Source organism: Hippopotamus amphibius, chromosome 4 (genome assembly GCF_030028045.1).
Source record: "Hippopotamus amphibius kiboko isolate mHipAmp2 chromosome 4, mHipAmp2.hap2, whole genome shotgun sequence".
Lineage (NCBI taxonomy): Eukaryota > Metazoa > Chordata > Mammalia > Artiodactyla > Hippopotamidae > Hippopotamus > Hippopotamus amphibius.
This window is the reverse complement of record NC_080189.1, coordinates 148,832,849-148,860,244: the sequence shown is the minus strand read 5'-3', so window position 1 is coordinate 148,860,244 and position 27,396 is coordinate 148,832,849. Positions and strand designations below refer to the sequence as shown.

The window sequence follows — 27,396 nt, the reverse complement described above, 5'->3', positions numbered from 1 at the left end:
TCCAAAGGCTAAAGCCTGGATCCTGACAGCATCTGGAGGGCAGGGAGATACTGAAGATCAAGCCAAGGAGACCGGGAGAAACTGGCCAATAAGTAGGAGGAAGGATCTGTATTCCTACACCAACAATTTGATCTTTCAAAAATTATAAATAATAATTAATAAAACAGGTATTGGATAAATATTAGTTTTCCACAAATTTTCTTCTTAAAAATCCCCACATTTCAAAAATTCCTGAATAACAAGGCAGGCCAAAAGAGTAAGCCTACAAGAATTCTTTTGAGGACTTCCCTGGTGGTGCAGTGGTTAAGAATCCACTTGCCAATGCAGGGGACACGGATTCGATCCCTGGTCCTGGAAGATCCCACATGCTGTGGAGCAACTAAGCCCACGCACCACAACTACTGAAGCCCGCGCGCTCTAGAGCCCATTCTCTGCAACAAGAGAAGCCGCCACACTGAGAAGCCCGAGCACAACAACAAAGAGTAGCCCCCGCTCTCCACAACTAGAGAAAAGCCCGCGTGTGTGGCAACAAAGACCCAATGCAGCTAAAACAATAAAAAATTAGAATTCTTTGACATGTCCCCTAGGGTCTTTGATTTTGCTTGACAGAGCTATGCCAGAACGTGAGGAAAGTGTAACATTCCCACTAAATTTATGAAATATTTACTATGAATCTAGCATACACAAGTCACAGTGCTATAGACAATGGTGAAGGGATAAAGGGATGATTAATCCGTGGCCCCTGTTCTAAGGAGTTGATAGTCTAGCAGGGAAGACCAAACGTACATCAGAAATAATGCTACAAAGTTAACGTAGATAAAATCATAGCAGTTTCAGAAACGTATTTAGGGGTGAAATTCTTACAGATTAACAAGAATTCCATTATAATCAATGCCATACTCTAAACAGAAAATGCAATTGAGATATTTCAAAGATGCCATTGATCACCAGCAAAATAAACATTCTTCTGCACTAACACTGAATTGTAGTACCTCTCTGATACCTAGAACATCTTGCCCATCTTAGCATCTTCTGACAAGGAGACACCTCTTATGGAAATGACTTGGGGCTGTGCCACTGAGAACTAAAATATCATGACTTCATTGCTACAGCCGGAGTGCCAAAGAAGAGTTATTGCTCCCTTGATCTTTTGTCCCTGGTGCATACTCAGGAGATGTTGCCAGAACACATCAATTGGCTCTACACTGTAATGGTCTTACCCCTGCCAAGTTGTCTGAGACAGTCCCATTCACAGCTGCCTTGCATGATGACATAGCCTCACCTGTGCACGCGGAGCTCCCTACTTCAATTGCAGGGGCAGGACTTGTATGTCATGCCTTATATCTCAGAGAAAGAGCGAACAACTACAAGGTTGACACAGTAATATTCACAGCTCATTTTCACTTGCCTTTTAAGTCCTCATTAATGCTGGATCGAGAAGGTCAAAGCAATTCTTAAGATACTTTTTGCCTATGTCTCCCAACACAGTGTCAAAAGTGTTAAGAAACCTGGAGAGTGTCATTGACTAGATTCTTCCAACAGTCTGTAATCTACAGTTACTTGTAGGATATTTACAGGCTGTTCATTTTCTTGAAGGTAATGAGATAGGATAGTGCCAGAGTCATTCATTTTTTTTCATTCATGAAACGGATGCTGTGCTAAATCCTAGGCCTTTAAAGATAATAAAAGCACAAACCCCTGCCATCAAGGAGCCTACAGATGTGTGTGGTAAAATTATTTTTTTTTAAGTTATAGGCAGTACAAAACCTGCATTACTGAGAAATGTAATATGCTATTGGAACACAGAAGAGGAAGCAGCTAACTGCCAGAAAAAGGCCAGGGGCATGGGGGAGGGGGGGCGGGGGGCGGCCTATGTTTATGCCAGATTACCAGATTATGAACTGTTAGGAACTGAATCCTTGTGTCCCCCCAAAATTCCTATGGTGAAATCCTAACCCCTCGATGTGATGGTATTAGGAGGTGGGGCCTTCGGGAGGTGATTAGTTCATGGGCATAGAGTGCTGAGAATGGGATTCCTGCCTTTATAAAAGAGACACCCAAGATCTCCCTTACCCTTTTCCAACATGTGAGGACAAAACAAGGCGGCTGTCTATGAACCAGGAAGTGAGTTCCCAGAGACAGAGAATCGGCTGGTGCTGGAAACTTGGATTCCCCAGTATCTAGAATTATGAGAAATAAGCGTTGTTTAAGTCACTCAGTCCACAGTATTTTTGCTATAGCAGCCTGAACGGACTGAGAGAGCTTCCTAGAGACAATGGTACTTGAAATGACTCTTGAAAGATGAGTAGTTTTCACTAGGCAGGCACAAGAGCAGGAAGAGGAAACCAAATGTTTAGGTGTGAATGAGCTTGGTATTTCTGGACACTGCAAGACAGTGGCCCAAATCCTTGAAGGCTATGAACGTTTCAAAGGAAACAAGTCATCCTGGAGGCCTTTTCATATGAAAAGGTATGAAATCTGATACAGTGTTTAGAATGAACCCTCTGAGGGAACCCCAGAGAATGGATAAGAGGTAGAAAGAACAGAAATAGAGAAATAGAGAAGCCCATTAGATAGAAATGGAGAAACCAGTTAGGACATTCTTGAAATAGACCACCAGAAGAGGAGACAGATACATATATATATGTATCTAAGATGGGACAGAGAGAAGTTGGACTGGTACAAGAGAAACTGCAGAGACAGAATCAGTATAATTTGATACATAGTGAAAAAAAATAGAGGCAGGTTAGGAGGGCTGTGAGGGATAAGAAACTGAGAAAGACTAACCTCTTACTTTGATGACTAGTTTTCCATAAATGAGAATAAAAGATGATTGTGTTTTTAAACATGTTGAATTTGAGATGTGTGATACCACCCAAGTGAAGGCAGTTGGATATATGAGCCCAGAGCTCAGGAGAGAGGCCCAGACTAGAGATGCAGATGTTTAGCGAAGTCATGGAGGAGTAGGTAAGAGGGAAACCAATGTTCAAGGAATTGGCAGAGGAAGGTGAACGAAAAAGACATGGCAAGGGGAAAACCAGGAACAAGCGGCATCCAGAACCCAGGTGAGGAATGAGTCTCAAGGGAGGAATAGTCAACACTGTCACTCCCAAATAAGTCAAGTAAAATGGGGGAGGGGGAACTAGTCATATAATTCAGGGCATGTTCATTACAGTAGAAGACTAGAGGCCAAACAATAGTGAGGAAAGCTGCAAGTAGGGGCTAGGGAAATGGAGACTGATAATGTAGCCTATTTTCCCATTAATCCCTTAAACTAGACTTGGGAAGGCTTAAGTCTACCATCAAAAGCTGTAATGCCCAGTAATTTGTTGCCAGTAACTGCTCTTGAGCCGGACTTCTTGTAGCAGAGGTACAGAGGTGCGGGACAGGAGTGGGAGCACTTTAACCTGCTTTGTGACAGAGGCGACATGGAGAAAGCACCATGACATTTTGAGTGAGATGCATGTGGTTTGGAATCGCAGCTACTTTACCAGCTAGAGATATGAAAAGAGTTACTGCCCAAACATTTGCCATTTCTTTAAAAACAGTAATAATAATCCACCCACCTACTCGTGGACACACCTCACAAAATTATGACTATTAAACAATATAATGTAATTAAAATATTTAACGCAAAGGTAAGATTACACTTCCTTGAATGCCTATGGGTGTTATATTTATTATTACTGATGTTAATGATCAAGAAGTTCTTCACCTGGAGTGACCTACGAAGTCAGTAAGGACTCTTGGCAAGGCCTCTTGGGCATTTGCAATGAGATAGCAGAAGCCAGTGGTGACTTTTCCTTGAAGTCGGCATTCCCTTCATACTCTACCATCTGAAAATCGATTCAGGCCTATAGATTTAGCTTCTAACCAAAATCTTTTTATGAACAATTCCTGGATGAATCATTTGCAGAGCAGCCAATAGAAAGGACTGGTTGCCTCTAAGACAGAAATACAATTTTCTCATTTTAAAAAACTCTGTAAGAGTAAACAACTCTTATGAAGGCATTTAAGTAGCTTATACCTCTCATGCAATTTCTGTATTTAAATAGCCCATCTAGGATCCTGTGGTAGGCAGACTTTAAGGTAGTCATTCTTATCCCCAACCTCCCTCCTAGTATCCATACCTTTGTGTGACCTCCTTCCCTTCAGTGTGGACAGGACTTGTGATATGCTTCTAACCAGCAAAGTATGACAGAAATGATGGAATGTCATGCCCGTGATTTCATTACATAAGATTCCTTTCACCAGTGGCCTCTCCTTGCTAGTTTGATGTAGTAAGTAACCACGTTGCCCATGAGGCAAGGAACTGTGGGCAGCCTCTCGGAACTACAGGCAGCCTCCAATCAACAGCCAGCGTAAAGCTGGGGCCCTCAGTCCTACTTCTTTATACAAGGAAATCAATTCTGCCCATGACCCGAGAGAGCTTGGAAATGGATTTTTTCCCCAGTCCAACATCCAGATGAGAAGGCAGCCCAGCTGATCCTTTGTGAGACCCTGAGCAGAGGACCCAGCTAACTCATTCTTGGATTCCTAACCCACAGAAACTGAAATAATAAATACAAATCATTTTAAGCCACTAAGTTTGTAGTAGTTTGTTATGCAGCAATAGATAACTAATTCAGATACCACTCAGTTAATTGTGCAGTTAAACCAATCTAAAAAGGTGAGTTAGAGAGATTTCCTAATATCCAGGGGAGTAGCCATGATCTACTAAATTATCATATGAAATATTGCTTTTCCTGACTCATAAGAGATGTGCACTCCGAAGCACTGAGAAGCAGGTGTTGATGGCAGCTGTGATGACAGTGTGCCAATGTGGTGACACAGGAGTCCAGGTTCATCCTTGGAACAGGCTTCTGACCAGTGTACGATATAAAGGCAATGGAGACATCCATGAAAGGCACTGACTTCTCCAATACAGCTTTTGTTTCTTTGCCACCAGAAATCTATTCTTTTAACTTCCAGAATCCTGATTTTCTTCTTTGTAAACCACCTTTCCTCTATGCTCAGATCATATTTCTGGTAAAGCTCTCTCTATACCAACCCTAGAAATGACATGTGACTTAGGTCTGACCATTCAGAGCTCCGCATTTCCCCAATTTCAGTGATTGCTAAGTTCTGCCACATAATTCAAGCCAAACCCAGAGAATCAAGCCGATGAGTGCTAACTCCAGGACTTTTTTTTCAGTTGCCAGAAAGTGGCATTTCTTTCTCTAGTGGATTATAACCTAAGAGGATATAAATCTGGAGCTTCTGGCAACCACCTCACTACACATGGAGCCAGAGAATGGAACCAGCTCAGATGGATCCAGAAATAAGAGACTGAGGGAGGGAGAGAAACCAGGTTCCAAAGACAACATTTGAAATCCCAGATATAACTTCTGATGGAAGCAGATTTACCCCCATATTTATCAATTTTTTGAGCTCAACCACTCTTCTTTGCTTACAAGAAACTGAGAAATTCCCCATACAATCTGAGTTTAGTTCAGTTGTGTAAACAGCATGGTTTCTGGTACATAAACAATACTGCCTCAATGACATTTTACAGCTAAGAAGTCCAACCTTGCAAAGGGAAGTGTCAAGAGTAAAACTGATCTCGCACAGACTCAAATGAAAGTAACTGCTTGTCGTTATGGGTCTAAATGCAGGAGAGCAATTTTCAAGCTTTCCGTACAAGCAGTGGCTGCTTTTTGCAGGATCGAAACAGAAAAAAAACTAGGCAGTCCCAGAAAAACTTGAAGTTCTTATTTTGGTCTTGAAATAGACTTTGATATCATACCATAGCTTAAGAAGATAATGCCTGAAGTTTCAACTTCATCATGGTTTCTTTTCCCCCAAAGGAACTGATTTTTGAAATGATATAAAAATTCTTGAAGTCCTTCCACGTCACGAACAAGAATGTCTCCTGTGATAATCCTGTACCTGCCATCCTTAAGCAAAAGATTTATGAAACACCAGAAAAATCTCTAGAACAACAGAAACTCTGGAGTAATAACTAGACAGGATTACTGATGACCAGATGCTAATAAGCTTCGTCAAAGCCACATTTTACAATCAATCGGCCAAACACAGTCCTCATCCCACCCCATGGCTTGTCTGTTTACTTTTCCCTCCACTAGGAATGCTCTTTCCTTTAGATCTCTGCGTAACTGTTGTCTTCCAAGAAAGGTCATTCTATATAAAATATAGGAAGGACCACCCTATATAAAATAGCACTCACGCAATTAATTTGTATCCCCTTAACCTGTTCTATTTTTCTACATAGCATCTATCAGCTATGTTATATTTATTTGTTTACCTGGTGAATATCAAAATGGGTAAGACTTAGATGTCCATTGTGCCAGTTATCTATCATCTTCAGAAAGTCCCAGTTCACCTGCAGATTGTAGTTCTTGCACAATTAACATAGACTACTTCAAAATATACACAACTGCTTGGACAACATTTTAATTACTACATTGGTCAAAGTCCAGTCAGGAAACAAAACCCACAATAGGTATTTCAACAGAGGGAATTTAATATAGAGAACTGGCTCCACAGGTATTGGATACTGGATGAATAGAAGAAGGAACAGAGAAATAGCCCAGAGATTGTAACTGCTGAAAGCAGCTACCACCCCTCTGGCTGCAGAAGCAAAAGGAAGAGGTCAAGGTTATTATAAACTAGAAGCTCAGATGTGAGGCCCTATGGATATGCAGCTCAGCCATCTGAGGAGGGGAAACTGCCTGGTCAGTGCCGTCACCTCTGAGAGGAGTGCAACGAGCCCGGTTCTGAAATGCTCAGAGAAGCTGGTGACTAGAACCCCCATGCTGCTGACAATACTGTGAAGGGCAGTGCTGAGATACCAACAATAGGAGCAGTGAGCAAAAACAGGAAAAAGAAAGCCCTTTCTCCTTATCTCCCATCTTTCAATATCCCCCTACTGCTCCTCTTGACAAACGAGGGTGAGTCAAAAATTATCCACCCTCTGATTATATTAAAACTTCTATAAATTCTACAGCCAAAGTGTGGATAATTTTTGACTCACCCTCGTAGATCAGAGAATATCCCCAAGCAAAGGCGAACTGTAGTTTGCAGAATTCCAGCCCCAACATCCAAAGCAGGATACGGAAGAATGGGTTTGAGCTGAGAGATAATAGTTTAAAAACCAGCACACAGCCTAATGCATTTCTCCAATTTTATTTTCATAAGAGAAAGCCAAACTTCAAGTGAAACGGTACAGTGGTTGACTCCTGACTGTATTGTCTCTAGCTCTTTCTTGTAAATCATGTCGATTTTCATCTAGAGTACCATAGATGAATTTTGGGTGGTGCAGGAACCCATGAAATTTCATTATTTAAAAAGTTTGATATATTATGTATTTATCTTGCTGTGTAAGTAGGTTCATAACTTTCATTAACGTTTCAAAGAAGCCCATAACACCCCTTAAAGTTCGGTATCACTGTCCCATGTCCTCACTCATTATTTAAACTTGTTATGGAAAACACAGACAACTTTCAGATTCCTTTAATGCCTTACATACACTATTGGTTATGACTGTTGATTATAGGGAAAAGGAACCAGTTTGAACCATCTCAAGAAAAAAAGTAGGGCTAGAGCAAGGGGATCTATTCAAGGGACCTCAACCAGGGAAGAAATCACTATGTTTAAAAAGGGGGCGCTATAGAATCTGCTTTCCCTCTTTTTCAAAGGTGGTTTAAACCTTTTTTAACATAGAAAGTAAAGGCAGAAATAATTTTTAAAGTGCTAAATTTTCAGGGGAAAAAGTAGATTACAAAAAGTTATTTTCTCATCTAATTCAAAAGCAAATAAAATTGAAACTCACTATAGTAACCATTTATTTTTTAAAAAAGCAAATAACTAGAACAAGCACAATCAACTTTCAGGGGTTTGGAAGATACACCCTTGTTTCACAATAAAGTTTAATGTGAAATGAAAAAAATAATAAAAATTTAAAAAATTAAAAATTAAAAAAATTAAAAGGGGGCTCAAAATAGGACTGTCTCTTTCATATATTGCTTCTAAATATGCTCTAGTATATGTGCTCAGAGATATACTTAGATTGCAGAATTCCCTGTTATGGTAGTGAAAATTTGGAATAAATTAGATGCTGATATGAATGGATAAATTAGATCACCAGAAGAATGGATCAATTAAATGGAATGTTAATTAATACAGTGGACTACTATACAGCAGTTAATATAAACATATGGACATGTATCTGAACAACTTAAAAGTGTAACATTGAGCAAAAGAAAAAACAAGTTGCAGGATAAAATATGTTTAATATTATGTCATTTGTATAAAGCTTTAAAACATGAAAAATTATGGCGTGTGTAATTTACAAATACTTGCAACAAAAGAATAAAAACACAATGGGAATCATATGAATGCCCAAGTTTAGATTTCTTTTACTCCTAGTAGGGAGAGAAGGGAAAGAAACAAACACCTCCATCCTGGATGGCTTCTTTAAAATAAATCTGAATTAAATATGGCAAAATGTTAATACTTGGCAAAGTTAAGTGGTGGGTGTTTGTTGTATGAGGCTATATTTTTCTATGTTTTTGAAATGTTTCATAAATATAAAAACTAGGAAAGGTGAAGGGCACTAAAAGCTCCATCAGCAATGGCCTAGACCACCCCTTAGCATAATTAACAAGAGCTCAAAAAGGGAAGAGGAACTTATAATCACATCTCTCTGAAAAGGAGCCTTGCAACTCTCCCCATTGCAAGGCTCCTTTTCAGAAACTCACTCTCCACAAGGGTGGACACTGGGGAAAAAGTACCAGGGAGGGAGAAAGGCGACTTACAGAACAAAGGAAAAGATAAGAGGGGAAGAAGAGGATAAACTCTCCATGTTATTTTAAAAGATAAATAAACAACACACAAACAATACAGGTAAGAATCTCCCTGAGCAAGAAGAAATAAGGTACATAAGTGAAAAAAGTTCTTATTAAGTTGTAGTTCCTATCTGACTCTACCTTCTTCCCTGTTGAGCTATATAATTGCAAAAGGGATACACCTGCCTCAATACGTGTGTGTCTCAGGGCAAGGAAGACTCCTGAGCTTTTTATTATCAAGTAATTCCATTATTAAGGAAAAATCTCTGGTTCCTTGGGAATTGTGAAAATGGAATTTAAGCTTATTTGTAGCATAATTTACCTCTAATCCATTCTTAATGATGCTAAGAAGAGGAAAATAGAAAACAGGCTTTCTCATTTTAAACCTGTCCTTTAAAAATGTACTACCATGTATTATAATAATAGCCAGAAATTAAGGCAAAAATTGAATCTCTATTTGACTATTTGTATAAGTTACATATTCTAACTTCTGTCCATACAAAATTGTATTACACATAGGAAATTTCCTTTTAAAATAACACAAAGTTGCAAAACAAGTAACAATGAAAATAAAAACCTCCTTGCCTTAAATGTCAAGGCTCTGAAAACTGGACCTCAGCTGGTGGCATGTTCCTTAATACCCAAGCTTTTCTAAAACATTCAAGTCAACAAAGCAAGAAAATTAACTTCATAAAGCTTTTAGAAAACAAATTCTGAAGCTTTTGCAGAATACTCAAACTTCTTCATGGACAATTCTGGATAACCAATAACATGGTGCCAAATGCTATCAAATGAAGTGCTAACAAATGAAGATACATTTGACTAGGGATAGGTTTACTTTCAAGAAATCACTTGGCAATGAAAAAGCAAAGTTCCAGTATTACAATTAAAGGAAAGGCAGGATGCGGCATTTTTACATTCAGTAATACATCCTATAGAAAAGAAATGAAGCCTGTGTAATTTATAAATCAACTGTATTCTCTTGCCTAGTACCATTTAGTCTCAGTTTCCACAAGCAATCCCCAAAACATCGACAGAACAAAATACCTTCAACCCATAAAAGTTTGAGACCAACCAGTAACCAAGAACACAGTAGGATTTTCCCCTCCCATGTTACATTAGCCTTGTAGAATAATCTGATTGAAAAGTCAAATTATATCACCATGATTTCAAAACCTGCTGTTCTATTTTTTAAATACATTCCATCTAGCCAGAGTGTTTCTAAAGTTCTATATGCCAATGTACTTGGAACACATTAATTCCATTAGCAGGCTATTTCAGGAAACAGTGAGCATATTTCTTGGAAACAAATACATGTGGTTAAAAAACAGCCTCAAAAAAGTATGAGGTGAAAAACTGAAAACAAAGATAATTTTTAAATGCAGTTAGAACTTCTTCCCATCACATATCAAAGGTGTCATAACTGCTTCTCAACTGAGAAGTTTTTGTTTGGGATTTGGGTCTTTAAACCAAAAAGCCTATCTTGAGATGGCACTATAAGGACTCTATCTGCCTCTTAATCATAGGCAACTGCTAAATGAAGTGTATCTATTTTCTCTGTTACATTACTATTGGCAACCAGGTCCTCAGTAAGTGCCCAGAAATGTTTCCATGGTTACAAAAAGCATTCAGCATCCCTCTTGTTTTGGGCCAATTTAGCTTAAAATCTATTGTGGAGAAAAATATGGCACATTAAGGAGCATAACATCAAGATACGACGTTATGAAAAGAATTCAAGGTTAAATGGCAAAAGCAGGCTTGACAAGGCTTTTTAAAAAGTGCATATAAATCACTGATTAAAATGCTGCCTTTTCATAGCGTATCTCCAAATACATCTCTCTAATAGATGGCAAAGCAGCCCATGCACTGAGGCTGACATGATCCTCCGGTATAAAGGAAAAAACAAGCACGTGAGGATAATTTAAGACTGTTAACCAGCAGGTAAAATCCCCCTGAAAAATGCGGGTTTTAACATTCTTGCAGCTGATAATCCAGTCCCTTATTCTAGTTTCAGAGGGTCCTTAGGGCATTGAAATATCTTGAAGAAAGGGAGGAATAAGAGCTTTTGTTCACTGGCTATAAGGCATATGAAGTAAATTAGTGGACCCCATCTCATCAGGGAGAGAGAGAAAGATGTGAGTTATCTAGAGACAACTCAGTAAATCTCCTCCATCTATATCGTCATAAGTGATTTGGGCCAATGGGACTGTCTCATTCTAGGTTTCTGCTGCATTCCCAACTCCCACTGCCACCAAAGAGCCAGCGCATTAAAAACATTTCTGCATCTTCTGGAACATATTAAACAAACGGTACAAGCATTTCGGTCACCTGCAGGAGAGGTCCACCGCCTGTGCTTGTGTGGATTTGTCCATTCCCCTCGATGCTTTGTACATGGTAGGCATTCAGTAAATATTTGATTAACTGAGGAAGGCCATCATACAAGACCTCTCCTTATAGAGGAATGTTTCTCCCCATACTACCTATACATACATGCCACCCTGTATCATTTTTCTATTCCTCTTGTTTTCACTGTGAAATGGAGAGAAGTGGGCGGGATTTAAAGTCCTAATGCTGTTAAGGACTAATGTGAAGACTTTCACTTCCAAGGAAAATAGAATAGATATACTTTCCCTATTGTTCCCCCCAAGTACAACTCTAAACTCTAAACACTGAATATAAAACAAAGATGAGAATACTAAAAGGTGCCGAGAAGAAGGCAGACCAGCTAGGGACCAGGAGGTCCAAGGAAAAACATGGTGGTGAGTTTCCTGGGTTCTTCTGCCTCTTATATCTCAGACTTGAGGCTGAGGAAGCTGGCAACCCCGAAACAACAATAAGCACAGACAAAAAACTCAAGAGATGCCTGCTCTCTGTGGGCAAAGGACCAGGAAAGGGACAGACTATCCAAACAGAAAAGTTTTAGACCACAGGTGTTCTACTCCAGCCAAATAGCACAGAAAAAAACTGTGTCTCCCACCCCTCACACATGCCAGCAAAGGCCATGAGGGCAACCTAGACTTCCACCCCCACCAACCTTTAATGAGGGGCCCCAATAACCCCACTAGGGGATGCCAGAGAAGGCTGAGTAGGAATCCAGAACTTTTATCCTTGACGGCCACTAATGAGCATCCCTGCAGTATCAGTGGAGGGCACATGGGAAGCCTGCACCCCACCTGAAGTAGTGAGGCACTCCTGACCCTCTCCCCTCGAGTGGTGTCAGAGGAAATATAGTGGAGACTCGGGATTTTCACCATCATCGAGGCTACCTTCACCTCCATGTCAATGGAGACCACATGGAGAAATGGACCTCCCATGCAACCCAGCTTTAGTGAGGAGACACTTTCCAGGGTTAAGGAGGCTGAGAGGAAAACCTGGACTTCTGCCTCCATCCAGCAGTAATAATGTGGTTATTACTGCCCCACTAGAGCCCTGTCAGAGACTCTGTTTAGTTGAGAGGCCTTTCAGGGGGAGTAATGTCAAAATAACAACCATTTCTCTTTATGTGTTCGTATTGGCTTACACAGTGTTTCTTCTTACCAGCTACTGTAATAGCTCCCTAACATACATCCTTTCCTCCAACATAGCCTCCAAACTGATGCCACAGTTATTCTTCTAAAATGCAGTTCTGTTGGTGTCACACTTAAGAGCTCTTTGCGATTCCCAGCTACTTAGATAAAACCTAAATCCTCAACACAAAAAACAAAGACCTTCCCAATTGTAACCTATGCTTCTAGCCTCATGATCCATCCCTGAAAATGTCGGCCTTGTCCATGTGTCTGTGTTTGTGCCGTTCCTTCAGATAGAATGCCTTTCTCTCCCCACTCACCTCTTAAATTATAATTCATTCCTAGGGTTTGTAGCCCTATAGCATCTGCTCTGTGGAACTGTCTCTACTCACCGCTGGCAAAACCATCTCAAAAGGTACCATGTAGATAACTGTTCTAATTTTCCACAAATTTTTCAAAACAGGACTACTCAAATGTAACTATCTCTTAGGCATTAGAAAGCTCCTTAAGGGAAGGCCAATATTTTATTTGCACATTTATCTCCCAGCCCAAACATGCTACCCAAATTACTGAGAATGTCTACTTTAATTTTAGAGTACAGTGCTAAGTGTGCAAGCTCTACATTCTAGCTTCCACTTAGGATATAGAAAAATTAGAAATAATGTTCTCACTCTTTAAAATTAAATCTACACAATATGTAAAATTACACATTTTAAAACTCATCAGAGAGCTGAGGTCATTAAGCAACCAATTAATCCATAAGTTACAAAAAGAAAACTTTTCTCATCTTTCCACTATGGAATAAAAGCCACAAGCCATCTGGGGAAGGGCAGCAAATCCCATCACCCTCAGACCATAGGCAGAGACACATTAAGGGCAGTGAATAGAACAAAATAAAAACACCCACCTCTGGGAAAGAGGCAGAAAGAAGTCTTGGAGTCAGACCAGTGGAAATCCCCTAACTCTGAGGGAGGGGCAAGATTTCCGAGGAGGCCCTAACCCAAGACACAGGAACATACCACCTGCCCTAGAGGCCGCTCCAGAACAGCAGAAAACAGAACCTTCCAACACCACCACACCATATGGGCAAACTCCAAGTGATGAACAACATCAGGCTCCTTCCGGGAAAGGGCCCACAGCCTGAAAACAGACCCTCTATGACATACAAAAGAAGACACTTGAAGCTGAAGATGGAGCAGATTTTGACAAACCTCTGTCGCAAACAAGCCCCCACCCTAAACACAATGTCACAGGAGAGGGTTCTAAAGGCTATAAGACAAGGAGATTAATAATAACACCACCACCACCCAAACCCGGCTTAAATTCTGACTAAATGGATTCAACCCCTTCACACTAAATGCCCAGCATTAGAAAAGGCTAACCTACTTCAAGGCAAAATACTATTTACTCCCCCTACACATGGTGTTCAATTTTCAGTCAAAAACACAAGACAAGCAAAAAAGTTGAAAGGAAAAATACATTGTCAAGACATAAAGCAATCAAGAAAGCCAAACTCAGATATGACTCAAGTGTGGGAACGATCACAGAAGGAATTTAAAAGTACTGTGATTAATATGCTAAAAACATATTAATAGTGGAAAAACGGAGAAACATGTATGAACTGATGAGGAGTTTCAGCAACAGAGACTGAAATAATTTTTAAACAAATCAAAATGCTAGAAGTGAAAAACAAGGTAACAGAGATGAATACTTTTGATGGACTAATCACCAGACTTCACACAGCCAAAGAAACTATTAGTCAACTTGAAGACTGTGTCATTAGATACTACTACCCAAACTGAAATACACAGAGAAAAAGAGTGAAGGAAAGGAAAAGAACATTCAAGAGTTGCGGGATGACATCAAATGGGCTAAGATTTGTATAACTGGAATACGAGAAGAAGGAGCAAGAGAGAATGGATTACAAGACATATTTGAAGAGACAGTGGCCAAGAATTTTCCAAAAGTAACGAAACTCACTAAACCACAGGCACAAGAAGGACATAGAAGACCAATAAAAATGATTACCAGAACACACACATACACATATACAGTAGAAATACAAACACACATACACACACACACATCCCTAGATATATGCTGCTGAAAACCAAAGATAAAGACAAAATCTTTAAGGCATCCAGTGGGGGGGGAAAAAGATATGCAGAGGAGCAAAAGTAAGAATTACAACATACTTCTCATAGAAAAACTATACAAACCACAAGACAGTGAAACGGCAATCTTAAAGTGCTGAAAAAAAAATAAGAAAACTCAGAACTCTATCCCTATCTAAAATATATTTCAAAAATAAATAAGAAATATTTTTCAGACAAACAACTACTAAGATAATTCATTGGCCGCATATATGCACAAAAAAAGCTAAGGAGTGCTTCAAATGACATAAATGAAGTAAACATAGAATTCTTCTTTTCTTAGTTTAATCACTCTAGGAGATGATAACCAACAAACTAAAGCATAACAGTATTAGCGTATTGAGTATCTACTGAATATGTAAAAGTAAAATATGTAACAACAAAAAGATAAAGGATGGGAAGAAAGAACTAACTATACCTGAAGCAATACAATATTATTTCAAGATAGACTGCAATTAACAAAGATATATGTTCTAAGATCTTAGGATGATCATTAAACTTTCTTTAAAGAGAGAAAAATAATGAGCCCATAGTGGAGATGAAATGAAATCACAAAAATATTCAATTCAAAAGAATGCAGAAAAAAATAGGATAAAAGAAACAAAGAATAGATGAAACAAATAGGAAATAATCTAACAAAATGACAGATTTTAATTCATTATCAATAATTACATTAAATACAGTTTAAGCACACCAATTAAAAGATTTGTCAAATTGAATTAAAAAAGTAGGAACCCAATTAAATGCCACATACAAGAATCCCACTATAAAGATAGATTTAAAGTTAAAGAACAGAAAAGAACATGTCATGCCAACACTAATCAAAAGCTGGAGTAGCCATATTAATACCAAAGTAGACTTTAGTTCAAGAAATACTACCAGAGACACAAAAAAGTGTATTATATAATGACCAAGAGGTCAATTCACCAAGGAGACATATACTTCCAAAATGTGTATGTATTTAACAACAGACCTTCAAACTACATGAAGCAAACACTGAAAGAAGGAAAAAACAGCCAAATCCACAAGCAGAGTTGGAGACTTTAATACTTCTCTCAGTAACCAACAGAACAAAATAAATAGACAAAATCAGTATAAAAATAAGTTTACAGAAAATCTGAAAAACAGCCTCAAACAACTGGAAGTAATTTATAGAACATTGTATCCTATAACAGCAAAATACAGTCTTTTCAAGTACACATGAAACATTCAACAAGTTAGAACATGTGCAGGATGATACAACAAATTATAATGTTTTTAAAATAAAGTAATACAAAGTATGTGCTCAAACCACAACTGAATTAAACCAGAAATTGGTAACAGAAAGTTATCTAGAATATTCCCAACATTTGAAACCTAACCTAGACACTTTTAAATAAACAATGCATCAAAAAGCAACTCAAAGAGAAATTAGGAAATGCTTTAATATAATGAAAATTAAAACATATTAATATTTTTGGATGTAAACAAAGCACTGCTTAGAAAAATGTATCCTAAATGATTATATTAGAAAAAAAGTAAATTGTACCCAAAGCAAGCAGAAGGAAGAAAATAATAAATAACAGAATTCAATAAAATTAGGAACAGAAAAACAATAGGGAATATTAATGAAACCAAAAGCTAGTTCTTTGAAAAATATATAGACATATAGATAGTCCTCTACACAGACAGACCCCACATCCCTGCAAAAAATGAAGATAAAAATTACCAACATCAGGTAATTTTTTTTTACCAATATCAGGTAAAAGAAAAATCCATTTAAACAATGGAGATTAGTATATATCCTACAAATACTAAAAGGATAACAAGAAAATACTATGTCTGTAAATTTAACGACACAGATGAAATGAGAAAAAAAAAATCCTTGAGAAACACAAAGTGCCAAAAGTCACTCAAGAAAAAGACAGACATCTTGAGGAATCCTATACACACTAAAGAAATTGAATTTGTATTTCAAAACCTTCCAACAACAAAATTCCAAGCTCAGCTGACTTCAATGGAAAATTCTAGCAAACGTTTAAGAAATAAATACTGATATAACACAAATTTGTCCAGACTATAACAAAGGAGAAACATTTCACAACTCATGAGGTCAGCATTACCCAGATACCAAAGCTAGACAAAGATATTGCAAGAAAACTATAGAGTAATATCCCTAATGTAAATTGTTGAAAAAAAATTCCACAACAAAATATTAGCAAATCAAAGCCAGCAATACATGAAAATAATAGTATATCATGACCAAGTGGATTTTACCCAGGTATGCAAGATGGGCTCAACACTCAAAACTTAATCTGTATAATTCATTTCAACAGATTAAACCAAAAAATCATATGATCAGCTCAATAGAAGCAAAACTGCATTTGACAGAATTCAACATCCTTTTTGATTAAAAACTCTCAAATTGGAATAGAAAGAAACTTCTTCAGTATAATAAAGAGCATCTACAAAAAGCTACACCTACTTAGCAAGTAACAGTGAAAGACAAAGTTTTTCCACTAAGCCAAGGATCAAGGCAAAGATACCCACATTCACCAATCTTTTTTTTTTTTAAGCCCTTTATTGGAATATAATTGCTTGACACTCTTGTACCAGCCTTTGAGGTACACCAAAGTGAATCAGCTATATTTATACATATATCCCCTCCCTCCCGTGATTCCCTCCCACCCTCCCTGTCCTGCCCCTCTAAGGCATCACCCATCATTGAGTTGATCTCCCTTTGTTACACAGCACCTTCCCACTAGCTATCTATTTTACAGTTGGTAGTATATATATGTCTATGCTATGCTCTCACTTCCTCCCAGGTTCCCCTTCACCCCCCACCCCTCAACCCCATATCCTCCAGTCCATTCTCTGCATCTGCATGCTTATTCTTGTCTTGTCACAGGGTTCATCAGAACCATTTTTTTTTTTAGATTCTATTTGGGGTCTTTTGCATTTCCATACAAAGCATAAGATTTCTTGTTCCAGTTCTGTGAAAAATGCCGTGGTAATTTGATAGGGATTGTGTTGAATCTGTAAATTGCTTTGGGTAGGATAGTCATTTTCAAAATGTTGATTCTTCCAATCCAAGAACATGCCATGTCTCTCCATCTGTTTATGTCGTCTTTGATTTCTTTCATCAGTGTCTTATACTTTTCTGCATACAGATCTTTTGCCTCCTTAGGCAGGTTTATTCCTAGGTATTTTATTCTTTTTGTTGCAATGGTGAATGGGAGAGTTTCCTTAATTTCTCTTTCTGCTCTTCCGTTGTCAGTGTATAGGAATGCAAGAGATTTCTGCGCATTAATTTTGTATCCTGCTACTTTACTAAATTCATCAGTTAGTGCTAGCAGTTTTCTGGTAGCATCTTTAGGGTTTTCTATGTATAATATCATGTCATCTGCAAAGAGTGACAATTTTACTTCTTTTCCAATTTGGATTCATTGTATTTCATTTTTTTCTCTGACTGCTGTGGCTAAAACTTCCAAAACTATGTTGAATAATAATGGTGAGAGTGGACACCCTTGTCTTGTTCCTGTTCTTAGAGGGAATTCTTTCAGTTTTTCACCATTTAGAACATATTGGCTGTTGGTTTCTCATATATGGCTTTTATTATGTTGAGGTAATTTCCTTCTATGCCCATTTTCTGGAGAGTTTTTAGCATAAATGGATGTTGAATTTTGTCAAAGGCTGTTTCTGCATGTATTGAGATGATCATATGGTTTTTATCCTTCAATTTATGATGTATCACATTGATTGATTTGCATATATTGAAGAATCCTTGCATCCCAGGGATAAACCTCACTTGATCATGGTGCATGATCTTTTTAATGTGCTGTTGGAGTCTGTTGGCTAGTATTTTGTTGAGGATTTTTGCATCTATATTCATCAGTGATATTGGCCTGTGATTTTCTTTTTTTGTGACATCTTTGCCTGGTTTTGGTCTCAGGGTGATGGTGGCCTCGTAGAATGAGTTTGGGAGTGTTCCTTCTGCTATATTTTGGAAGAGTTTGAGAAGAATAGGTGTTAGCTCATCTCTAAATGTTTCATAGAATTTGCCTGTGAAGCCATCTGGCCCTGGGCTTTTGTTTGTTGGGAGATTTTTAACCACAGTCTCAATTTCTGTACTTGTGATTGGTCTGTTCATATTTTCTATTTTTTCCTGGTTCAGTCTTGGAAGATTGTATTTTTCTAAGAATTTATCCATTTCTTCCAGGTTATCCAATTTATTGGCCTATAGTTGCTTGTAGTAGTCTCTCATGATGTTTTGTATTTCTGTGGTGTCCGTTGTTACTTCTCCTTTTTCATTTCTAATTCTGTTGATTTGTGTCTTCTCCCTTTTTTTCCTGATAAGTTTGGCTAATGGTTTATCAATTTTGTTAATCTTCTCAAAGAACCAGCTTTTAGTTTCATTGATCTTTGCAATTGTTTCCTTCATTTCTTTTTCGTTTATTTCTGATCTGATCTTTATGATTTCTTCCTTCTGCTCACTTTGGAGTTTCTTTGTTCTTCTTTCTCTAATTGTTTTAGGTGTAAGGTTAGGTCGTTTATTTGAGATTTTTCTTGTTTCTTGAGGTAGGACTGTATTGCTATAAACTTCCCTCTTAGAATTGCTTTTGCTGCATCCCATAGGTTTTGGGTTGTTGTGTTTTCATTGTCATTTGTTTCTAGATATTTTTTGATTTCCTCTTTGATTTCTTCAGCGATTGCTTGGTTGTTTAATAGAGTATTGTTTAGTCTCCATGTGGTTGTATTTTTTACAGTTTTTTTTCAGGTAACTGATATCTAGTCTCATGGCGTTGTGGTCAGAGAAAATGCTTGATATGATTTCAATTTTTTTTAATTTACCAAGGCTTGATTTGTGACCCAAGATGTGATCTATCCTGGAGAATGTTCTGTGTGCACTTGAGAAGAACGTGTATTCTGTAGGCTTTGGATGGAATGTCCTATAAATATCAATTAAGTGGAGATGGTCTCATGTGTCATTTAAAGCTTGGGTGTCCTTACTTATTTTCTGTTTGGATGATCTGTCCATTGATGTAAGTGGGGTGTTAAAGTCTCCTACTATTACTGTGTTACTGTCGATATCCCCTTTTATGGCTATTAGCATTTGCCTTATGTATTTTGGTGCTCCTATGTTAAGTGCATAGATATTTACAATTGTGATATGTTCTTCTTGAATGGATCCCTTGATCTTTATGTGGTGTCCTTCCTTGTCTCTTGTAATATTCTTTAAAGTCTAATTTGTCTGATATGAGTATTGCAACTTCAGCTTTCTTTTGACTTCCATGTGCATGGAGTATCTTTTTCCATCCCCTTACTTTCAGTCTTTATGTATCCCTTGTTCTGAGTGGGTTTCTTGTAGGCAGCATATAGAAGGGTCTTGTGCTTGTATCCATTCAGTCAGTCTGTGTCTTTTGGTTGGAGCATTTAATCCATTTACATTTAAGGTGATTATTGACATGTGTGTTCCTATTACTATTTTCTTAATTGTTTTGAGTTTGCTTTTGTAGGTCTTTTCCTTCTCTTGTGTTTCCTACTTAGAAAATTTCCTTTAGCACTTGTTGTAAGGCTGGTTTGGTGATGCTGAATTCTCTTCACTTTTGCTTGTCTGTAATGCTCTTGATTTCTCCATCAAATCTGAATGAGATTCTTGCTGAGCAGAGTATTCTTGGCTGCAGGTTTTTCTCTTTCAGGACTTTCAGTATATCCTGCCATTCCCCTCTGGCCTGCAGAGTTTCTGCAGAGAGATCAGCTGTTATGGGTCTTCCCTTATATGTTATTTGTTGCTTTTCTCTTCCTGCTTTTAATATTTTTTCTTTGTGTTTAATTTTCGTTAGTTTCATTAACATGTGCCTTGGTATATTTCTCTTTGGGTTTATTCTGTATGGGCCTCTCTGCTCTTCTTGGACTTGATAACTTATTTCCTTTCCCATGTTGGGGAAGTTTTCCACTATAACCTCTTCAAATATTTTCTCAGACCCTTTCTTTTTTAATTCTTCTTCTGGGATGCCTATGATTCCAATGTTGCTGCACTTAATGTTGTCACCAAGGTCTCCGAGACTGTCTTCCATTCTTTTTATTCTTTTTTCTTTTTCCTGCTCTGTGGCAGTTATTTCCCCCATTCTATCTTCCAACTCACTTATTCTTTCCTCTGCCTCAGTTATTCTGCTATTTATACCATCTAGAGTATTTTTAATTTTGTTTATTTTGTTGTCCGTTACTGTTTGTTTGCTCTTTAGTTCTTCTGAGTGCTTATTAACTGTTTCTTGTATTTTCTCTATTTTGTTGTCGAGATTTTGGATCATTTTTACTATCATTACTCTGAATTCTTTTTCAGGCAAATTTTCCTTTTTCCTCTTCATTTATTTGGTCTTGTGGGGTTTTTTCCTGCTCCTTTGCCTGCATGGTGTTTCTTTGTTTTCTCATTTTGTCTAATTTATAGGATTTGCTGTCTCATTTCCCTATGCTGCCAAGTAGTAATTCCTCTTGTTTCTGCCCTCTGCCCCCTCTGGTGGGGTTTGTCCAGTGTCTTGAGTAGGCTTCCTGGCGGGGGGTTCTGGTGTCTGCTTTCCAGTGTGTGGCTCTGTGTCTTTTCTCTCTGATGAGCAGGACCATGTCTGGTGGTGTGTTTTAGGGTATCTGTTAGGTTAATATGGCTTTAGGTAGTCTGTGTGCTTATGGGTGGGTCTGTGTTCCTGTCTTGTTTGTAGTTTGGTGTGAGGTGCCCAGCACTGGCAGTTGCAGACAGTTGGACGAAGCTGGGTCTTATTCTCTGATACACAGCTCTGTGAGAGTTCCCCGCAGTTAATTTTCCCTGTGTCTGAGGACTCCCTAGTAGTCTAGCATCCTGGATTCAGTGCTCCCTCCCCAGAGCCTCCTACTTGACTTCTGATGGAGTAGTCCAGACTTCAGAGTTTGCTTGTCCCAGCAATAAAGTGGTTTAAAGAAGACTGTCCAAGCCCCAGACTAATGGCAGAGTGTTGAGTCAAACAAATACCAGTATGTCAGGATCTTTGCAGTCCTTTCTGGTGTCTGAGGTCATCTGCTGGTGTTCAGCTGGTTCTGTGTGGGAATTATTGCGTCTTTTGATGTATTGCTGATGCATCTGTGGAGAGGGATGCATTCCATGTCCTTCTACTTCGCCACCATCTTTCTTTTCCTCACCATTCTTATTCAACATGATAATATAGTATAATCAGTTAAGAAAAAGAAATAATAGACATGGATATTGAAAAGGAATAAATAAAACTGTCATTTCTCTGATTATATTATTATCTATATAGAATATCCAAAAATAGCTATTAAAAAGCTACTAGAACTCATCACTGAGTTTAGGGAGGTTGCAAAACACAAAATTATATACAAAAATCAATGGCATTTCTATATACTAGCAAGTAGCAATTGGAAATTGAAAGTTATAAATATCCTAGTTACAATTATATCCAAGAAAAGGGAAATAGGTAAAAATCTAACAAAATATGTATGAGACCTGCATGCTGGAAACTACAAAACAGATGAAAAATATTAAGAACTAAATAAGTGAAGTGGTATACCATGTTCATAGTTTAAAAACACAGTATTATTAGCATGTCATTCCTTTCCAAACTGATCTATGGATTCAACACAATTCCAATGAAATTCTCAACCAATTTTTTTGTAAAGATCAATAAGCCTAATCTAAAAACTATATGGAAACAAACTAGAATAGTCAAAACAATTCTTAAAATATAATAAAGTTGAGGGCTCACCTGATTTAAGGACCATAATGCTATAGTAATGAAGACAGTATGTTATTAGGGAAAGAATACAAATATAGATTAATGGGAAAATATAGAGTACAGAAACAGACCCACACATATACAGATAAAAAAATTCTGACAAAGATTTCAAAGCAAACTGTGGGGAAAGAATAATCATTTCAACAAATGGTGTAGGAATTATTTAACACCTCCATGGGGGGAGGGGGGAGAGCTTAATCCATACCTTGCATCATATAAAAAATAACCTCAAAACAGATTATAGCTCTAAATGAAAATCAATAACTTTAAAATTTCTAGAAAAAAACACAGGAAAAAAAATCTTTCTGACCCTGGGTTATAGAAAGATTTCTTAGATATCAAAAGCACAATTCATAGAAGAAATACTTAATAAGGTAGATTTTATTTAATTAAGAATCTCTGTTCTTTGAGGGACATTGTTAAGAGAATGAAAATTCAAGCCACAAAACTGGGAGAAAATAGTTTTTACGCACATACCTGGAAAGTAACTCATATTCAGAATATAAACATAACTCTCAAATCTCAAAAATAAGAAAGCAAACAATTCAGTAAAAGTGGGCAAAAGATTTGAAGACCCTACAAAGAAGTCATACAGATTACAACTACATGAAAATTTGCTTAGTGTCACTGGTTAGAAGGGAAATGCAAATTAAAGCCAAATGGAATGTTAAAACCTATGAAGGGTCTAAGGTTTTACCCCACTTGCATGCTAACAAGTTTGCCTGCTACTGTTTTATAGACATTGGCAAAGATGCAAGACTTCTGGGTCAGAGACAAAGGGCAATTTATTACTCACAGTACCTCCAAGTACCATGGGGGTAATGCAGAGGCAGGCCCAGATAGATTCCATGCATGCAGTGGGTTTATGTCACAGCCAGGGAACACCAAGCTTGGAAAACCTCTTTCATTTGCAAGCAAATTTGCCTAAGCATTGCCCTGAAGAGAGACATTAACTTTATTAGACTGGACAGCAAACAAATATCCCCTGTGCTCTGGAGGGAGGCACTATCTTCCAAGGCTGCCATACAAACAGCCTTGAAAAGATCACCCAAAACAAAACGCTGTTTGTGGCTCTGCCCTGCTCATAGGACATGCAAGACACCAATGGAGAATTATCTCCCAACATGAGTTATCACTACACACCTATGAGAATGGCTAAAAAGTAATAATTATAATACCACAAATTGCTGATGAGAATATGAGTGACTGGAAATCTCATACATAACTTTTGAGAATGCAAAACTGTACTCTGGAAATCAGTGGATTTTCTTTTAATAAAGTTAAACATATACTTTCCATACGACCCAGCAATCCCACTCATAGGTATTCGCCTAATCGAAATGAAAGCATATTCACACAAAATCTGTTTTGCAAATGTTTATGGTAGCTTTATTCATACTGCTAAACACTGGAAACAACCCAGATATCCCTCAGCTGATGAATGAATAAAACTGGGGCCTTCATGCAATGGAATACTATTTAGCAATAAAAAAGCAAACCACTGGAACACATGACAACACAGATAAATTTCAAGTGCGTTACAATAAGTGCATTATGAAAACAGCCAGACTCAAAAGGCTACAAACTGCACGATTCCATTTATATGATATTCTGGAAAAGACAAACAACAGAAAGAAAAAACATATCAGCAATTTCCAGGAGCTAGAGTTAGGGAAAAGGATTGACTCCAAAGGGACTTGGGGGAATTTTTTGAGGTGACAGAACAGTTTTATACCTGGATTGGTGGTGGTAGTTAGAAGACCATGCATGTTTGTCAAAATGCACAGAGCTGTACACTAAGAAGGATGAATTTTACTATATGTAAATTACAACTTTAACAAGGTTGGGGGTGGGGAGAGTTATATGTGTCAACTCTAGTATCAGAACTACCTGAGCTCTGCCTCTTTCTAAATATCAATCTTGGGTATATTCTCAAATTCTAAGCATCAATTTTCTCAACTGTAAAGTGAGAATAATAATAGTATTTACCTCTTACGGTTGTTAGATTTCCTTGTTCCATCAGTAATTTTATTTGCTGTCCTATTATATACCTAACATTATGTTTGATAGTAAGGATTCAGAAATGAATCTGTGACACAGCTCCTGGCTTCCAGAAGGCTACAGTCTAGTGAATCAACATTTCCTGAATGAACAAATGAACACAATTGTTTAATTGCCATTCGATTATTACAAAGATTACAAAAATTAACAGAAGCCAGTGCTAAGCATCTTTTGAGCCAAATTCATGCTAATAATTTTAAATATAGTTCAACTTTACCAAGAATTTTCTAAAATAGGAATAGAAATTTCAAGTTAAATCTAAGAAATCCTATTATTAGTCCAGACATTTCTAGGATTATCTCTATAGATAATTTTAAAAGGCTTGAAACTGCATTTATTTTTAGGTTATTAGATTCAGAAAGAATATTAGTCCACCTTGTTTCACCAGTTCATTCTAGCATTTAATATTATGTTAATGTAAGAGTATCAAGAAAGCATTATAAAAAGAATATGAAATTATATTTCTTCATTTACCAAGACTGCATGTATCTGGATAAAACATTTCTCTAAAAAGATAAAGCTAAGAGGAATCACTGAAAATGGATGAAGAGACTATGAACATACTCCAGAAAAGTCTGCTCCCTCCAATAAGAAGAGAATTAATGAGTTCACCTTTTTACATAAAAGATCTGAAAATCTGCATGAGCTATGTGTGTATTACAAACACACATCCTATGCACATACCCAAGACATTTCTCTGGGTACCATGTATCTCTCTGTCTCTCAGTAAAATGAAATGTCCTTACTTCAGGCTTAGAGTAACAGAAGCGTGAGAAATTTATGCCAGAACATACTACAGCTACTTTTATAGAGTTAATTACATTTCCACCATATTCATTATGCACTTATTGAAGGCCCGTTATATGCTCAGTTCTGACAGGATGAATCTCTATAGGCAGTTTGTTTTAAATGTGTCCTTTCCATTCAAGGCTAGAAGAAAAGCAAGCTATTCTTATTCCAAAGATTTCCTATCTACTGTCATCTCACATCACATCTCAGTACAACACTGTGAGAAGTGTTCTTGGAGTGTTATCAACTAAAAATTTTGTAACAAGTATGGCTTTTTTGCACAGGATTTCACACTGAATAATATAGTAACATCTAGAGATTCCTAACCTAGTTTAAGAAACAGAGAGAGAACATTTTAAAAGATATTTTAAACAGAATGACATATGCACGAGGGGCTTCTCAAACAGAACCACAGACTCGTTTTCAGCATTTCACTTGCTCAGAACTATTGTTTTGGAATAGGGAGCCTGCCAATATGGATCTTCCAAAGTTTTATATATTGAAAATATTCCTAGGGTTACATCTCTCATTAAGAAGCCAGTATGTGGAAAGTTATAAGAGAGAAAAATGAAATTCAAATGATAACTAAAACAAATAAAAATAAAATGAGTAGAAATGTCTTTTGGGCAAACCCCGAGAAAATGATTACTGGCTAGCTTACCTTGCTTTCTTCCATTAACATTTTCTAAAGTACCAGAGAGGTGGCTGTCAAAGCCATGTTGAAGGCCACTCCATTGCTCTTCAAGCTGACGTTCTTCCTCGGCAATAGAAGAAAGCACATGCGGTGGCTTCTGGTCGTCAAGGGTCTGATTGGGCCACTGGGTCACTATGGAACAGGAGTCCTTTGCATGTTGGCTAGGTCTGGGGCTTGAACTCTGGGCAGAGTCCTGCGAATCACTATTACAACAGGAGAAGTGGTCCACTTCAAAAAACAAGGGATTTGTGTCCTCTCGACTCCGGTCAGTGCTTTGTTCTTCACCTTCAAAGTAAGTTTCCTGAATCTGAATAGCATCTAAGTCCTGGTCTAGCTTGTCACTCCATTTAGAGTCTTGTTTGCTGAAGTTAACCAGCGAAGCAGATAATGTATCTCCTGCTTGCTGGAGAGCTTCATAAACTCGAGATATCCAGGAAGAGAGAGGCTGGAAGAAGTTCTGAGCATTCTGAGACGCCATGGCCAACAGCATGGCCAGCTATCTGATGTCTACAAGTCCAATTGTTCCATTCCTTCAATACTCTGGACTTAATGTGAACTACAGAACAAGCATGATGAGAAATTAAATTGGAGGTCTCTTAATGGCTGTGAATATTTCACTCTCAAAACTTCTCAGCTGAAACAGAGGAAAGAAATACTTACACCTGTTAAAGTCACAACCTCAGGCCCATCACCAGATTTCTATAATCAATGTCAAACAGCATTTGGGGACAAAAAGGGATTGTCATTGAAATCCTTAAGGCAGTTAAATAAAAACGACTGTGAAAGTCTAAATGTATCAAAGATTATTTCAATGCCTGTTCACCTCTGCAGACATGTGCAAAACTTCCATTAGCAGTAATGGGCTCTATTCTTATGGACCGAGAGAAGTCTATCCCCATAGACCACACTTAACAGCGTGAAAAGGATAAATGAATCTTCATTAAGAGGCAGTTGGACATGACATTTCAAAATACAAGAAAGGTTGGATGCTTCATCTACGAACCTACAGATCCCAGAGAGCAAGCTAATAAGCATCTCTGCTTCATGACACAAAGATTTATCCTTTCAAAGGAAATGTGTGCCTGGAATTAAAAAGCTTTTAACAAATCTCAGAACAGGATTTTATATTTTTATGCAATTTCTAGAAATTACACCTATTCTTGGGGAACAACCAACCTCTGAAAGACTGAGGGTAGCAAGTGGATTACACAGCTTATTGGAGACATGTCCTGAGCATTCTGTTGCTTTTGTCTATGTTCCAACTGCCCAAAGATGGCTCTCCACAACCTGCAAGACTCCTGGGAGACACTTCTTCCCACAGGATTCACACCCTGAAGGAGGCAGCTGCAGGACATCAACAGAGCAACAGGGCACGATGAAGACTCTAGGGCTAAATATCTATACTTTCACAGACATACATGCATACAAACATGTACACATACACCTGTGTTTACATAATCACATGTATGTGCATCCTGTGCACATAAGCATCTTCTTGCCTTTATACTGCTCATCAGCGTCTCAGGATGAATGTTATAAATGACAGCAGAGCCTAAATTCACTTCATCGCCCCATTTCTTTTAT

The 27,396-nt window shown here is 37.8% G+C and overlaps 1 protein-coding gene across 2 annotated transcripts in view; it reads right to left on the bottom strand.

Moving 5' to 3' along the window:
* Window positions 1-26,302, bottom strand: part of SYT16 (synaptotagmin 16) — a 100,833-nt gene extending 74,531 nt beyond the window's left edge. The window contains exons 1-2 of one of the 2 annotated variants that reach the window (XM_057733789.1): window positions 25,780-26,302; window positions 22,239-22,280 (exon numbers count right to left, since the gene is read on the bottom strand). In XM_057733789.1, the coding sequence (XP_057589772.1) occupies window positions 22,239-22,280; window positions 25,780-26,302 (565 nt within the window). The remainder of the gene's footprint in view (window positions 1-22,238; window positions 22,281-25,779) is intronic. The other variant, XM_057733790.1, reaches the window with a different exon arrangement.
* Between the last annotated feature and the right edge of the window lie 1,094 nt (window positions 26,303-27,396).